Raw genomic sequence first — 16,758 nt, forward strand, 5'->3', positions numbered from 1 at the left:
CTTTTAGCAGTCATAAATTCTTTTAAATCATGTCTGATGGTCGAAACTAGCTTTCTGTTTGATAAGAATTGGAAGACCCAAAAAATGTACAGTGTCGAATAATATTATCATCTTTATGCCAAATATGTTAATTTTAATTTCATCTTTGCTTTAATTTTGGAATGTTCTACTTTTGCGCTTTCTGTCAACATTCACTGTTTTTTCTAGATTTGAAGCGTGTGTCCGAACTAACAACTAACAACCGAATAGCTAGGAGATCATTAAGCTGTGTAGAGGATGAGGCTCGCATGATCGGAGGTAGTAGTATGATCTCCTTTTTGTTTTATTGAGAGTTGAGAACTGGGAAAAGATTTGCACATCGGTTTTTGATCACTATCACCGATGATATCATATTTAGTTGGCCCTGACTGTCAAATATTTTGTTTTTTAACACGTTGACTGCCACGGTGTTTTAGGTACTTATTTCCCCCGGCGCCATAGCCTTTTCTTTTTGATATTTTTTTTAGAATTGACTATATCAAACCTAAACTTCATAGACCTTCGTAATATTCTTTCAGCTTTCAGCCTGAAGCCGCCGGTCGTTACGACCGGTATGGCCTCCGGTGAAAAATAATGCACCGGAGGCCACGCCGGTCGTCCGGCCGGTCGTGTGTTCCTTGAGAATCAGCAACGTCGCATGACTCGCGCGCAGTCACCCTACAACCTTGAACGGCATGGAATTACTGGTAAGGACTGTGAAACTGGGTAGGAGACAAACCCAGATACCCCCTAACACCGAGTTTCAGGCGAATCCATCGGCAAAAAGTCGAGGTTGCCAATTGTTGACCATTTTGAACTTTAATCGGCGGCCATTTTGAAAAATTAGGGTTTTTTTTAAAAATCTAACGTCAAATTCGTTTTTCTCGTGCCAAAATACCCCCAGATACCGAATTTCAGGTGAATCCATTGGCAAAAAATCGAGTTTGTCAAATTTTCGGCCATTTTGAACTATGACCGGCCGCCATTTTAAACTTTGACCGGCCGCCATTTTGAAACGGTTTGAGATAATGACTTCGGGTTTGCGCGAAAAAATTTCTTTTTTTATGTTCTTTCGAACGAGGTATCACAAAGGGGGTCTTCCCATTTGAAAAAAAAAGTTAGGGTCTGTAACCCCCCCTCCCCAAGGGGGGCCCCCCAAATTTTTTTTTTTGGGGGGGGGGTTCAAAAATTAGCTCCCTTTGATCTAGGAACACCCTCCAAGTTTCAAATCTCTACCTCAATTAGGTCAAAAGTTAGGAGGGGGGAGGGGACTTTTCAAACACCCTGTATTTTACCTTTTTACCCCTACCTCCCCCCCTCCTAAAAAATTGTTCCTCCTTTTTTTAAAATTTATTTTTCAAGTTGTGCCAAAATTGAAAGGTCTAAAATTAATATTGAGGTAAAAAACCAACGATTGTAATTATATTCTAATTTAAAACAAAAAAAAATAGCGAAAAAGAAAATTAAAGTTGAAAGAGAAAAAATCCCCCCCCCCTCCCAATTGTTATTCCCCTTTTTTAATTATTTTTCAAAATGCGTACAATTTCTAAGGTTTGTAACTAATATTAAGCAAAGAAAACAACACTATTGTAATTTTATTGTACTAATAAATAAAGATTATAAAGAAAAAGATCCATGAAAATGAAAAAAATAAAAAATCCCCCCCAAAAAAAACAAAAAACAAAAAAAAAAAAAATTTCAGTGGTGCATTCTCTTGCTGAGGCCATGCCGGTCGTGAGCCATAAGCGTATAAACGGCTCCGCCGGTCGCTGGCCTCACAGTAGCCTAGTAATGCGAGCGAGCGGGTCCCGGTCGAAACGACCGGCGTGGCCCCGGCAGAACCCTTCGAGGCCGGTCGATACGACCGGCGTGGCAGTCAACGTGTTAAAAGAAACAGAAATTTTAGAAAAACAAGTGCTCTAAAACGTTCCTTGAGTATACAAAAGAGGGAACCTTCATATGTAATTTTAAAAATAGCTCAGTCCATTTTTAAGTTTTTAATCAATTTTAATCAGCTTTTTGTCAAAAGTTTCATGCAAATTTTTAGCTTTATCTGTCACGGTTTTTGTTCAGGTATTCTCTGTTCATTTGTGGCAATATTGTTTTCTTCTATTTAAACCATTTGAAATTAATACATTTTTTGAATATGCGTATTTTCTAATTTTCTTTTAAATATGAAACTCTTAATGTGAGAATCACACAAGCACAGTTTATGAAAAAGAACTATCACTAGTTTGAATAGTATTGTAAGGTTTCATAAAAGTGAAAAATTAGACCCCAAAAAAAGAAACAAAATCGCCGTTTAAAATATCCTAAAACTTCTCGGTCCTAAGTCTGGTCTAAAAGTGTATTTTGTTCTTAAATTTTACGTCTATCCTTGTTTCTAATCTGATTTTTAAAATCATAGGTTATCACTGGGATTGCTCTGACTGGGTGCGGAGAAGTCAAACCGCGTTACCAAACATCACCGAAGTGCCTGGGAGCGAAGTCCCCGACTCGTCGAGCTTTCACAGCAACGAAAGTAATGAATCAAATTTAGACAATACATGTATGTTATACCTCATTTTTGTTTTTAAGTTTTTGCCGGTCACGCTACAAAAAGGAAAACAAGCAATTCTCCGGCTTCATGTGCTGAACGAGATCAACTTTTGTATCACAGAAGAGAGGTCTTCTTTTTGAAAGTTGTCGGCTTAATTTTACATTATTTCCGGAATAGAAAAGTTGTTTGAGCCAACATCTTCATTTTAATGCACTGATAAATTTTTGATGTTGTAAATAGCACCCGTATTAGTAGCGTGACCATTTTTACGCCTTTCCATCCAGTAATTTTTTCCTCTTTTACGTTATTTTGGTTTCATTGCACCCCAAAACTTAAGTTTAATCTACTAGATTCATCCCTCTATCTTGTATTTTTTGTTTAATTGTACCTGAAAGCTTTGCGTCACCTCATTTTCTCTCTGATTTTGCCTGATTTCAATGTTTTTGTCTGTTGCACAGTGCTAAAAAAAAAAGTTATACTGGCCACTTTTTAGTTCTTCATGCCTGCACGCTAACTTTTTTAATTGCCTGCTTTATCTGATGTATTTTACGGATACTTTGAAATTTGATAGAGTGAGTTTAGCAGAGAGGAACCAAGTCATGTCTAGTTAAAACAAAAGAAAATTATTTTAAGTTTTACCATGCTCTTAAGATGCTATCGTTAAGGTAACGTTCAACCCCCATCTTCACACTTAAAATTTTTTTGACAGGAGAATACCTATGATTAATTGAGGTCAAAAGTACTCCTAACTTATTTTTTTTCTAAAAGTGGCTTTGTTCGTATCTGCTTAATTGAATCCAAATTATGTAGATGAGTCTTGTAGGCAAGATAATTGCTTATTTTCTGTGGCTTAATTGCTGAGAATATTTCTCCAAAGAAATCTTTTGGTGATAAATTGAACTGTTTATTTTAATAAAAAAATTAACGAGCCTATTCTGCTTTTTGTTTCAGCCATGCCCCTGAACGAACAAAACGACCCAAGTGTCCTCAGTAAACTGAATTCTCGACAGTTCTCAGACTACCAAGATTTTGGTAAGTAGTTGAAACTAAATTTCAAAATCAGCCTCATCGTACATATGTAAAATTAGTTTATAAACAGCGTGTCCGCAGGCTGGAAAACTGGAAAAAGTGGGAAGCAGAGGAAAAAAATATCGGTCCAAAATAGCCAAACCTTACGAAAAAATTTGAAGAATCACGTGGGCATTAGATGGAAAGATTTCCTCTCACTCAATTTTGAGATTTCTCAACCATTTAGGAAAAAGAATCGTGGGAAGTTAAAATAATTATGATGAAGAAAGCTGAGGATTGTCAACTCTAATAATAACCGTAGAATTGGTCATGGTCCTCTTTTCATGAATTGTCATAGCTTGTTGATTTGAAAGGGGATTTGATTTGTTTTGGCTAGAGAAAAAAAAGAGAATCCAGGAAATTCTCTTTCCTGGGATCTGTAGACACTGAGATAACATAGAACTGAAAAAATCAGGTTCCTGGAAAGAGAATGCTTGTCTAGAAAAAATATTAACAAATTTCAATGATAAATTATTAGGCAAGAAGACACAAATAGATTGGGCATTCCAGTATTAAACTTAAATTAGGTATGTCATCATTTTGGTTTTTACGTTTCAAATATCTCTATTGTGTTCCTGATTAGAATCTCTAAAACGTGTTAATTTTTTAAATCTGACTTTAAAGAACAATTTAGGAAAGCAAACTAATGTCAACGTCCATGATTGTCAGTAGTAAAGGGATTTTAGTACCAAAAGCTCAGAATCAAAATTTTGGTTGAATCAAAATTTTGTTACCTAAAAAATGCTCGATAATGTCAAACCAAACCAGACTCATGATAGTTTGGAAAATTTAATTCTAAGAAAATGCTGCCGGCAGTTTTAATCTATATGCTCTAAATTGTCAAATTATAGCATTTTTACAACCTCCACAAGGATGAAAATGAACAATGAATTGTTTGCAGCTTAATTTTCAAACTTTCCTCTCAAAAATGTATTATCTCATTCTAATTTAAGACCTAATTAGAAGAAATTTCTCTCTTGGAAAACTTGTTTTGCTCACTAAAGCTCATTTCCTTGTCATCCAAAGTATGCATGACTTCACTTTGTTACGTCAGAAATAACTGTTGATGCTTTCCACATCAAAATTACCCATTTGCATAAACTTGTTCTGTCGTTTTACAGGTGATCCTGCCAGAGACTTGGCAAACCTGGATGAAGAACTTTACATGTCATACCGCAGTGAGGAGGATGACGTCATACCTTACGGTTTCCCGGTGCAAAACTATATTAGTCATAGTGACCTCTCGACCAATGTCTGTGATATCGAAGATTCTGACGTTCCGGCCTGACAAAACCCGAAACCCCTGGTCTTGGAGTGCCAGATTTAATACTTGAATTTATTGATATTTCTAAGAAATGTTGACAGAGGAACTGCATTTGAGAATTTTATGAAATGATCTAAACAGCTAATTTCATTAAAATTTCTCTGTAAGGTAAAAAAGATAACTTCGCAATGATCTACTAATGTATTGTCAGAATCTTCAAGTATCTGACTGCAATATTTTAATTAATTATGTACAACTGTGAAATCTATCTTTTAATATATTAGTGCAATTTAGAATCAAAAAGATTCGTTCAATTTGCCGAAACTATCAGAGCATGAAATGGAGCCCTACTAAATATAGCTCTGGGTAAATATAGCCCTGCCTGACGGAATAAAAAAGCCTTGCAAATGAAATTGCATCTCTTTTTTATGCAGGTAATTTTTTTAACCTTGCAATTCTGATCTTTCTATACTTTGCCTCATTCGCAACTATTTGGAAAAATCAGAAATTCTTGTATTTGGCGTCCAACTCTAGGCTGGTCTTTCGCTAAAAGTGCCGATCACCATGATCTCATAAGTAATTCTTCACAAGTAGGGATAGTTGAAGCATTAAATGTAAGAACATCAAATGTTTTATTTTGAAGACTCCGTTTTCAGGTTGTTTTTACATGTATGGCTTCAATTACCTTAAATATGTATCTATATGAGCGTCAGTAATTTCAATTTTTTCTGTCTTAGATTTAGATTAAGTATTATAAATTTCGATTTCCTTTTTTCTAATCGATCATTCTCATGTCTAGACCAATTCTTTGACAAAATTCCAGGAGGTCTGATTTTAGGTAGAGTCAAAAAATTATGACAAGCAACTTCAAAAACTATATTTTTTGTATTGTTGTCATTCATCTCCTTCCGTTTTATTTGACTTACGTAATTTTACTTTAGTAAGTTTGAATGGAATTACATTTAGGCCTATTCTTGCAAAAAATTAATTTTATTGTTTTCTTGTAAATGTTCTGACTAAGTTCCTTCTGAAGTGTTTGAACTGCTCAGTTGTTTGATCGGGCGGTTTCTCTCTGTATTATCACAATGATTTTGAGTTGCTAATTGTAAACTATCTGGTCAATTTAAAGAATGAGTGGTGCAGATATAATTTCAAAAAAATTATTCAAATTTTCAACTTGCTCAGAAACAGCAAGAAATTTCATCATGTTGAGATGAATGAATGTAACTATAATTAGATGCTATTTTTATTTTTAATCACTTGGAAACCCTTCTTTGTCTGTGTAGATAGTAGGGTTTAACTATTGTGCAAGACATGATCAACCCGAGTGACAAATATCGTAGCAATGTAATCTAAGCTGTCATGTGTAACAACCAAATAATTGTCCTTCAATTTGTTTTCCTTGCAAATTTTTTCTTCTCAGAGACGTTATGTTACTCTTTAGTAAATAAATTTTGGGCTCGTAATTAATTTTTTACAAAAGTTCAAAGAGGGCTGATTGTTTAAGAATCTAAAAAGTATAGAACACTTGCGAAAGTAATTGGTATTTTCTAATTTGTAGAACTAAGTATGAAAATCAAACTTGACAAAGATTTTACATAATTTTAAGCAAATTAGAATGTTGAAAGTTTTTCAGTAACTCTGCATCACTGGAATGGAGTTGTTTTAATTTAGCTGTTTGGAAAACAGATCAGATTTAATCCTTGTATTATTAATTACACAGTTTCTATAAAATACTCTTACTGAATGGAAGGGTGACAAGTTTTTAAGTAGTTCAGAAATCTCCCTGTCAAACTTCATGTTTCCCTGCTATCAGAGAATTTTGTGTTCGTTTATATCCAACAACATGAAGAATTTTTAGAGGTACTTGTCATGCATTACTTTATCAGTAAATGAAGATTTTTGAAATTTTATGCATGAAAGCTTGAAAAATTTAGAAATTTCAAAATTAGAAACTTAGGATGAAAATACTCAGTTTGCATGTAAAAAAATTGTCACCCTGAGTTAGGTCTTGAAAACTATCAATCCCTTAAAAACACTGTCTCGTAAAAAAAAATTGTATATCTTAAAAAATAGCAAAGCATTACGACTATTGTCTATTTAAACAGCTCTTTCCTCAATACTTACGTGTTATGTTAGAAGAGACAGTCTCAATAAGAAAAGAATTGATATGTGTCTAATCTGGAATAGCTGAAGTTTTAATTTTTTCTAAGTAGTAGGTACCTGAAATGATAAGTCTCAAAAATCTTATTTTTTTAAACCCGACCAAATTGCCTTATAAAAATTCAAACAAATTCTATTTTTTCTTCTTGTTGTAGTTTCGTCTATTTTACCTTTTTCTCTAATTAATTTTCATGCCCTCTGTGATTATGATTTGATTGTAGATTGTGCAAATTTTTATTGAAGAAATCATCGCTCTTATCTTGAGACTGAAGGGTTGTTTCTGTACTTTAGCAAAACTATTGATTTTTATGGAGACTCTGTATCACCGTTTTATGAGTACATATTAGACAAAGCTTATAAAGATTTCCAAGACAGTACCCTTCTTTGCTGTCAGAAATGTACCCTTTACCTCAAAGACATATTCCCTGTAGTTTAACGTAATTTACTTTTGAAAGCCTTTCACTGTCATTCCACTAGAGCTCTTATTTGTTGAGTCTTTGTTCATCTATTTTTTTACCATTTGTAAACGATGTGTAAATGCCAAGGAAAGTAGAATTTAGGAGAATATTTGTGGTACGTTTTAAAAGACTGATCTTCTCAATTCTTGTAAATAACTGGACAGCCATAATTATTGCCATTATTTTTTTATGTGTACCTAACCGAATTGTAATTTGTAAATACGCTTTTTTGTACTAAATTCAAAAGTAATTAGTCTATAGTTTAATTTATCTCAAACTTCAAGTAAAATTGAGACAGTGTTCTAACTTATTTTTCTCTTGTTCAAAAGAGAAGTATCAACTAAAATCTGCCCGCACATCGTAAGTTTTTCTGAAGTATCTCAGTTCTGGAATTCTTTTCTGAAGTGATTTCTCAACCTCCTTCCAGTTTTTACATTTCCATTTGTAATTATGAAAACTTTAATACAATCTCATCTCTCCAAAATCCCTGTAATAGTCTCTAAGTTTTAAGCATCAATCAACTAATCTAAATTAAAAATTTGTCTTCTGTTATATTTGGTAATCAGTCATTCACACTAATTTCTTGCAAAAGACTTATTCCCTTTTCATTATTTCCAAGAGCAATATCCTGTTCTTTTTACCTATTGAAAAGAAAACAGGCATTTGAGGCGCCTCATGAGGTTATGCTGTACAGCATCAACTCGTAGCTTCAGCATCAATGCCGTATGCCCAGGTAGCGGCCGTTCGGGCATACGGCTCCGAGCCTGATGCGCTCAACCTGCCGGCCGCCGGCTTCGGGCATTGAAGCCCGATGCTGGAGAGCCGACCGAGCCAGCCTCAAGCGCTGATGCTGAGGTTTGATGCTGGCTCATGGGCCTCAACCTCTGAGGCCGGACCGTCGGCTTGCGGCCCGATACGGCCTTAATTTTCGGACCCGCCACCCGGCTTAATTACCGACGGGGCTGTCCCAGAAGACCGCGACCCTCGGACTCGGCGATGAATTCGCGGAACACCCCTTTGTTTACGTTTCCCATTGGCGCGGTGGCCCACGCCGGGGCGCTGGCGTCCGACGCGTCTGCTAATTGAGGCCGCTAATTTTGATGCTGGACTCAGCATCAAAACTGATGCAGCATCAGAAAAGGAGCCGGGAGTCGGCTTCACCAGGTGAAGCCGCCTCAACGGCATATGCGCTCCCCCGGCGCACTGATCGAAGCGGCATGAAAGTCCGCGCCGGGCCTCCGCCTCGCGCGCCGATGCGGCTCCGTTTATGATGCTCCCTCAAACCTCAGCTCTAAATCCCTGAAAGAAAATTTATAAATTGAATTTTTTATCGAAGATTTTCTTGTTCCTCCGTTGACTGCCTCAATTTCTTGTGTTGAGTGTCACTATTTTTCTCAGATGATGAGTTGTAAAATTTACTGTTTAATTTTTTGTCCTGTAAAAATATTTTGTAAGAAATCGTGTACGTATTGTATTATAATATTTTCCTTTTTTTTTTTGACTAAAGAAATCCAATTATTAATTTGGCATTTTTCTTTCAACTTTTCAACCACCTTTTGAATCATCATTAAATATAAAGTATAATGCCTGCTCAGTATACACATACTAATAAAAATTCCGTGACAGAAGTTCGAGTCTAAATGCTTTGCCATAAATTATATTTTAATAAATGGTCACTTGAGTAATTTACTGGAATTTATGTGGGCAATAAACTGGGATTTTTTTCATTAACAAGATTCGATCAAAAATTAAGAACCAACATAGAGTGGTCCACAAAATGGATTCTGTTAAATTTTTGAAGGAGTACGAGGCAACTCTACAATACATCTATTCGAAATATAAATATTTTCCTCTGATACCATCTCTATCTGACTTGAATGCATGAAAATACAAATCTATTATGCGTACATGCAAATTACCATTTAAATTTTAGAAGTATCTCAAGCAAGAAATGAAAAGACAACAAGTTTCCAAATGATAGGTAAAGATATAATCAAATGGAAAGTGTTTAACAGATACAATCCAAGCCACATCAGTTAATGCCAACTACATAAATAACTAGGCAATATATTTTTACATAAAAACGGTTGTCAGATTTTGATACAAATTTCAGTGAATTTTCTGCATAGTGCAAAGCAAATTCATCAAAATTTTCAAAGAAATTCCCACAAACTTTCTCTTTTAAAAAATTAAATTGCTTCATAACAGGCTATAAGTGATGAAGTCCTTCCTTGCATATCAATTTCAAAAATCAGGCCTTCCAGCAAAGAAACGCTGTAACCGTTTGACCGGACTCAGAGCCAGTGAACCGTGAAACAGTCAAAAACGAGTGTTTATGACCCTGGAGCAAAAGTGCGTTTTTCGTCGGTAGCGCGGTCCAGCGGACTCGCGGAGCTTTTCCGACCGGAAAATCGGACTCAGCGCATCATTTCCAAGCGGACTAGCTTGGTTTCGGCTCGATCGGAGAAATTTCGATTTTGACCCTAAAAATTTAGTCCATGTAACCCCTGTCCATTTTTCTCGATTTTGGACGGGGAAAAAAAATTCGAGATTATAGTCGAATCCCATGCAGTCGAAGGCGCTGAATCGATTGCGCATGGTCCCGAGACGCGGCGAGGCTTCCTGAGCCGAGAAACGGTCAAAAACGAGTGTTTTTGACCCTGCTGCAAAAGTACGTTTTTCGTCGGTAGCGCGGTCCAGCGGACTCGCGGAGCTTTTCCGACCGGAAAATCGGACTCAGCGCATCATTTCCAAGCGGACTAGCTTGGTTTCGGCTCGATCGGAGAAATTTCGATTTTGACCCTAAAAATTTAGTCCATGTAACCCCTGTCCATTTTTCTCGATTTTGGACGGGGAAAAAAAATTCGAGATTATAGTCGAAAGCGCTGAATCGATCGCGCATGGTCCCGAGACGCGGCGAGGCCTCCTGAGCCGAGAAACGGTCGAAAACTAGTCAAAAACGAGTGTTTCTGACCCTGGAGCAAAAGTACGTTTTTCGTCGGTAGCGCGGTCCAGCGGACTCGCGGAGCTTTTCCGACCGGACAATCGGACTCAGCGCATCATTTCCAAGCGGACTAGCTTGGTTTCGGCTCGATCGGAGAAATTTCGATTTTGACCCTAAAAATTTAGTCCATGTAACCCCTGTCCATTTTTCTCGATTTTGGACGGGGAAAAAAAATTCGAGATTATAGTCGAATCCCATGCAGTCAAAGGCGCTGAATCGATTGCGCATGGTCCCGAGACGCGGCGAGGCTTCCTGAGCCGAGAAACGGTCAAAAACGAGTGTTTTTGACCCTGCTGCAAAAGTGCGTTTTTCGTCGGTAGCGCGGTCCAGCGGACTCGCGGAGCTTTTCCGACCGGAAAATCGGACTCAGCGCATCATTTCCAAGCGGACTAGCTTGGTTTCGGCTCGATCGGAGAAATTTCGATTTTGACCCTAAAAATTTAGTCCATGTAACCCCTGTCCATTTTTCTCGATTTTGGACGGGGAAAAAAAATTCGAGATTATAGTCGAATCCCATGCAGTCAAAGGCGCTGAATCGATTGCGCATGGTCCCGAGACGCGGCGAGGCTTCCTGAGCCGAGAAACGGTCAAAAACGAGTGTTTTTGACCCTGCTGCAAAAGTGCGTTTTTCGTCGGTAGCGCGGTCCAGCGGACTCGCGGAGCTTTTCCGACCGGAAAATCGGACTCAGCGCATCATTTCCAAGCGGACTAGCTTGGTTTCGGCTCGATCGGAGAAATTTCGATTTTGACCCTAAAAATTTAGTCCATGTAACCCCTGTCCATTTTTCTCGATTTTGGACGGGGAAAAAAAATTCGAGATTATAGTCGAATCCCATGTAGTCGAGGGCGCTGAATCGATTGCGCATGGTCCCGAGACGCGGCGAGGCTTCCTGAGCCGAGAAACGGTCGAAAACCAGTCAAAAACGAGTGTTTCTGACCCTGCTGCAAACGTGCGTTTTTCGTCGGTAGCGCGGTCCAGCGGACTCGCGGAGCTTTTCCGACCAAAAAATCGGACTCAGCGCATCATTTCCAAGCGGAGTAGCTTGGTTTCGGCTCGAAAATGATATGCTGAGGGCGTTTTTTTGGTCTAAAACACGTCATGAGTTAATTGGACTGCATTGTGCAATTTGGAAGTAGAAATTGTAGCCCTGTTTAAAAACAACGAATGTGCCATTAGTTTCACTATGCACATACTCGTTTTTTCAGATTAGCCAGAATTTATAGCTCCAAATTGCAAAATGCAGTCTAATTGAATCAGCGGAAATTGGAATCAAAAACCGTCGAAAATACTCGTTTCTCGGCCGAGGAAGCTCCGGCGAATCTCGGGAGCAGGCGTATTTGACTTCACACCTACCTATCATACTATTTTTCCTCCTATTTTTTAACTCAACATTTCGCCTTCTGCTGCGCCTGCAGCAATTGTTGTTACGGATATGTTTTGCGTGCTGATTTCAGCCGATTACATACTCGACTCTTTGAAGGCGTTTTATGTGCACAAGTGGCGCATTCTGTCGGAGAACAAACGAAGTAGGGATTTTTCTATTCATTCAATCTCTCTTCTGTGGTTCTCCAACAGGGTGCTCTACTCTCGCACATCGAACGCCTTCAGAGAGTCAAGTATGTAATTAGCAGTTATCAGCACGCACAACATATTCGCAGCAACAATTGCTTCGGACGCATTTGAAGGCGTATTGAAAACCACCGTATCACTAAAGTTGAAAAACATTTCAATTCTTTAATTAATATTGTTACGAATAGAGAGTTGTATTTTATGGTCTTAAACGGTGATTTTTAAAAAAATTTCAACATAAAGTAAAACATAATGTAAGTTTAAATGCAAAATTAAATATACGGCGCTACAAATGGACGTATTTCTGTCAAACGGAACTAAACGGCAATTTGAGTTTCTTTTAAGGAATTTAAAATGCCGGATAGCACGTTCTGTCCAACGGAACTAAGCGCCATGGAAAAGCATTGTGAGTATAGGACCATAGGACGGAATGAGCCTGACGCCCGGCTTCGCCGCCAATCCAATCCCCCCCCTCCCCCTCCCTCTACCTTCCTCCCCCGATGGCGCTTAGTTCCGTTTGACAGAAATACGTCCAAATGTTCAGTCTTGGCAGAATTTTACTCGGGACTCAATCAACTTTGAAGTCCACTTGTAAACGAAAACCGGTAGCTACAAAATGTAGTATGCGTTACAGAGGAAAGTCTTTTTGGTTGTGTTTGGGGGGGGGGGGGGTTGATGGGATGCTTTCGTAGTTCGCTTGGATATTAATTAAAAATTGAAAGTAATGCAAAAATGAATTACATAAGTAAGCTTCCTTAGAAAAGTTACCATGCAGTTCAGGTGATCATCCTTTCAATCTTAGTTACCTATTCTTAGGTTCTGATTTCCATAAACACGTTGAATACTTGCAGATTTAAGTGAAGTATTGTGAATTATTACCAGCAGTTCCTCTGAATCATTACAAATCCACGTCATGATACGACAAGTAGAGGGGAGTTTTGAATTCATAGATGGAATCGACTTCTGAGCACTGGGAACGCTGCACGTACCACAGATTCGGCCCCTGCCCTGCAAGTCAATTTGGGTACATTTTTGTCGCATTTTTCTTTTGCTTCAAGAGCATCGTTGTGATGGCGCTTCTTCAATCTTCGCGGGAAGTTTAGGCTATACTTCCTGCCAAGGCTGCTTCGTAGCACCATATATTTTATTTTGCATTTAAACTTATTTTATGTTGAAAAGCTTTCCGAGAATCCCCCATAAAAAGGCCATAAAATACGACTATCTATTCCTAACAATATTAAATAAAGAGCTAAAATGTTTTGTTTTTTGTATTTGTAAATGTATTATACGGTTGTTTTCAATTCCCCTTCAGCTGCGTCCGCAGCAATTGTTGTTACGAATATGATGTGCGTGCTAATCTCTGCTCATTACATACTTGACTCTCTGAAGGCGTTTGATGTGCGAGAGTAGAGCACCCTGTTGGAGAACCACAGAAGTGAGATTGAATGAATAGAAAAATCCCTACTCCGTTTGTTCTCCGACAGAATGCGCCACTTGCGCACATGAAACGCCTTCAGAGAGTCGAGTATGTAATCAACTGAAATCAGCACGCACAACATATCCGTAACAACAATTGCTGCTGACGCAGCTGAAGGCGTTTTCAGTTTCAAAAAAGAGTATGATAGGTAGTCTGCATGTAAAGAGAGGGTGTGTATTCGATCGACACGAATCGAACGAAAAATAAATGAAAATGAAAATCGAACTGATTAAAACCGATACAATGGACAAATAAATAATAAAGCGGATAAAAATGAGCGGGAAACTTGCATTTACAATGAAAATTTAAACTATCGATATTTCGAAATTAGGATCAGCCAAGATTTTGATTTTTCGCGATTTTGAGTCCACACGTGCCATGGAGTCACCCCCTGCAAACTCTTTTTGGGTACATTTTTCCGCATTTATTTTTTTCTTCAAGACCTCTGTGAGTAACCTATGTTTTGGTGCGATTTGTAATAAAATAAATAAAAAGTGTAAGACTTGCTCCATAGTTAAAACTTAAATAGTTTCTTATTTCTGTTGAAATAATGATTTATGCTGGTGAATATTGTTGAAGTATTGCTCAATACACGCAGTCGATGAATTGAGGTATTTTTCGGGAAAAGGGCGTGGGAGATTTCTAATGCTGCTAAGATCGTGCAACGTAGTTCGTAAGTTGTAAGTTACATATCCGACAGTTCTGCTATGAATTTTTCCCTGAATCTGCTCCGAGTATTTCCTCACTATTGTAAGGAAGTAAGTCGACCTTGAATGAATTTCATCCGCCGCAAATGCCATAAAAAATTCTGCCGTAATAGCGGAGAGAGCAGTAAGTGTCAAATTTTCGAAATCGAGTTTCCTTCGAAATTCGTCTAATCTCTTATGGATGAAATCACGGAAATATCTGAAACAGCAATAGGTATTCATATTATTTTCATGAAAACGAGACATATGAGAAAGCCGTAAGTGCACAGAAATGACTTAGTCTCAGGCAAGACAGCAGTAAGTGGCAATATTCCTCCAGAGAGCCAAAGAAAACAGTGCTTTCAAGCAAAGTGCCGTCCTCTTCTGCCAATTTCTAACCTGAGAATGTGTTCCTTGTGGGTCCAAAAAGCAACCACGAAAGCATGCAGTAAATAGCACTTAAGGCTGTCTTGCTTTAAAGTACCCTTTTCATGTAATTGAAATAAAATCAGTCGATTTTTAATCATGCAAACGATTTCCAGGAGTCTTTCGGACGATTAGTGATAATTTGAGAAAGATCTGAGGCTTCTTTCGGTTAAATTTTCTGGTCAGATACTTCTGAGCCCGCTTTGTCAAAACTTCATTTTTGCACTTACTGCTCTCTTCACTATCACGGCATAATTGCAAAATCTTAGCAGTATGGACCACTAGACAAGGTACGAACTTAAGCATTCTGATACATGTTTCTTAAACAGAATTTCACGTGAAACATGATTCGCGCAACGAAAATTACTGAGACCAACTCCTAACGGAGATATTAATATTTTTATTTCACATTGGTCACGAGGAATTTGAACTGCCCGCTCACAAGAAACTCAAAGCTCTACGTAAGTTAAATCGCGCACTACAACGGTTTCAGCAAGCTTATTGATCGAGCAATGTTCATATCCCTCCATGTATTTTTCAAACTATAATTAAATTGCTATAGCTGAGCCAAAGCGTCAAGATTGAGGTTGTCAGATTTTTATATCGCAGGGACTGTCATGATAACGTTTAGCGAGCGATGTGAATCACGCAGAGCATTGAGTTTCCATGAGCGGGAGGTTTCAATTCACGCACCAAGAATCATTAAATATCTTCGGAAGGAGTTGATTTCGGTAATTTTTGTTGTGCGCATCGTGTTTTACGTGAAATTTTGGTGCAGAAACATGTATCAGAATGCTGAAATTCGTACCTTGTCTAGTGGTCCATTGCGAGCCTTCCACGCCCTATTACCGAAAATGTTCTCAACTATCAATGATGAACTTTCAACCGGAGAAAAACTAGCGAAAATCGCTCTAGATACTAAGGCGCAACACGACCGAGGAGCTCGGATTCCGTCAGTTTCATCGCGGAGAGTGGACCGTGAGAATTTTCTCCATTTTCTTCGGGCTTTTATTTTCTGTTTTCCCCCGTTTCGAAAACAAGCGACGCTCCGAGTTGTAGCTACATGCTTGAGCCGGCACTTTTCGCTCGCGGCTTCGACCGAATTCGGTGGAAAACTGATGATGCCCGCAGAAATCCTAGCTCCCCTCGCGAAAGAACCTAACTCCATTTCAATGTTGCCAAATTTCCCCTGGAAAATTACATTTTTATCGGGAGAATCTTAAGCATTTCTAACTGAAAATTTCCCGGATTTTTCATCTGACTTCGGGCAAAAATCAGACCAATTTTGGACGAAAATTGTACACGTACATTTTTATAAAATTTAGATTGTTCGGGTCAATTTTTCAACCTTCAGATGGAGTTACGTTCCTTCGACCGATGATGACCACAGAAATCGTAGTTTCCCTCGCGAAAGAACGTAACTCCATTTCAATGTTGCCAAATTTCCCCTGGCAAATTACACTTTTATTAGGAGAATCTTGAGGATTTCTAACCGGAAATTTCACGGATTTTTCTTCTGACCTCGTGCGAAAATCAGACAAATTTTGGACGGAAATTGCACGGGTGCATTCTTGTAAAAATTGAATTTTTTGGGTCAATTTTGCAACCTTGGGATAGAGTTACGTTCTTTCTTCAGGAAGACGACGGAATCAAGACGGAGACTGATTCTGCAGAAGAAAACGACCGGGTTATTGCCGTGGCAGACGTCTCCAATATTTACACCTTTTGTTTTTATACTCGTCTCATTGATAAGGAACTTTCGATGAATGGAGGTGTCGACATTTTTCAAAACATACAGCTGGCGCGCTCGCGAGCGCGCTAGAACACGAGAGAAAAATTGGACTACATTTTGCAATTTGGACCTATAAATTCTGGCTCATCTGAAAAAACACGTATGTGCATAGGGAAACTAGTGGCACATACGTTGTTTTTAAACCGTGCCGGAATGTATAGTTCCTAATTGCAAAATGTAATCCAATTCATCATCACTGCAAACTTTCTGTAGGTCGATCAGATTTTTCCTCTCACACTGCAAAAAATGATCGAAAAACTTTTTTTCGTGGAAAAATTCATCTGAAAGATAAC

General features: G+C 38.2%; 1 protein-coding gene across 7 annotated transcripts in view; it reads left to right on the top strand.

The window, feature by feature from the left end:
- The window catches only part of kug (FAT atypical cadherin kugelei), a 517,384-nt gene extending 508,352 nt beyond the window's left edge, over positions 1 to 9,032 (top strand). For 3 of the 7 annotated variants that reach the window (XM_072305395.1, XM_019040499.2, XM_019040501.2), the window contains 4 exons: positions 208 to 300; positions 2,426 to 2,566; positions 3,509 to 3,589; positions 4,747 to 9,032. In XM_072305395.1, coding sequence (XP_072161496.1) covers positions 208 to 300; positions 2,426 to 2,566; positions 3,509 to 3,589; positions 4,747 to 4,913 — 482 coding nt within the window. In that variant the 3' untranslated portion in view covers positions 4,914 to 9,032. The remainder of the gene's footprint in view (positions 1 to 207; positions 301 to 2,425; positions 2,567 to 3,508; positions 3,590 to 4,746) is intronic. The other 4 variants (XM_019040505.2, XM_019040500.2, XM_019040503.2 and 1 more) reach the window with 3 other exon arrangements.
- The last annotated feature ends 7,726 nt before the right edge of the window (positions 9,033 to 16,758 follow it).

This window comes from Bemisia tabaci, chromosome 10 (genome assembly GCF_918797505.1).
Source record: "Bemisia tabaci chromosome 10, PGI_BMITA_v3".
Taxonomy (NCBI): Eukaryota; Metazoa; Arthropoda; class Insecta; order Hemiptera; family Aleyrodidae; genus Bemisia; species Bemisia tabaci.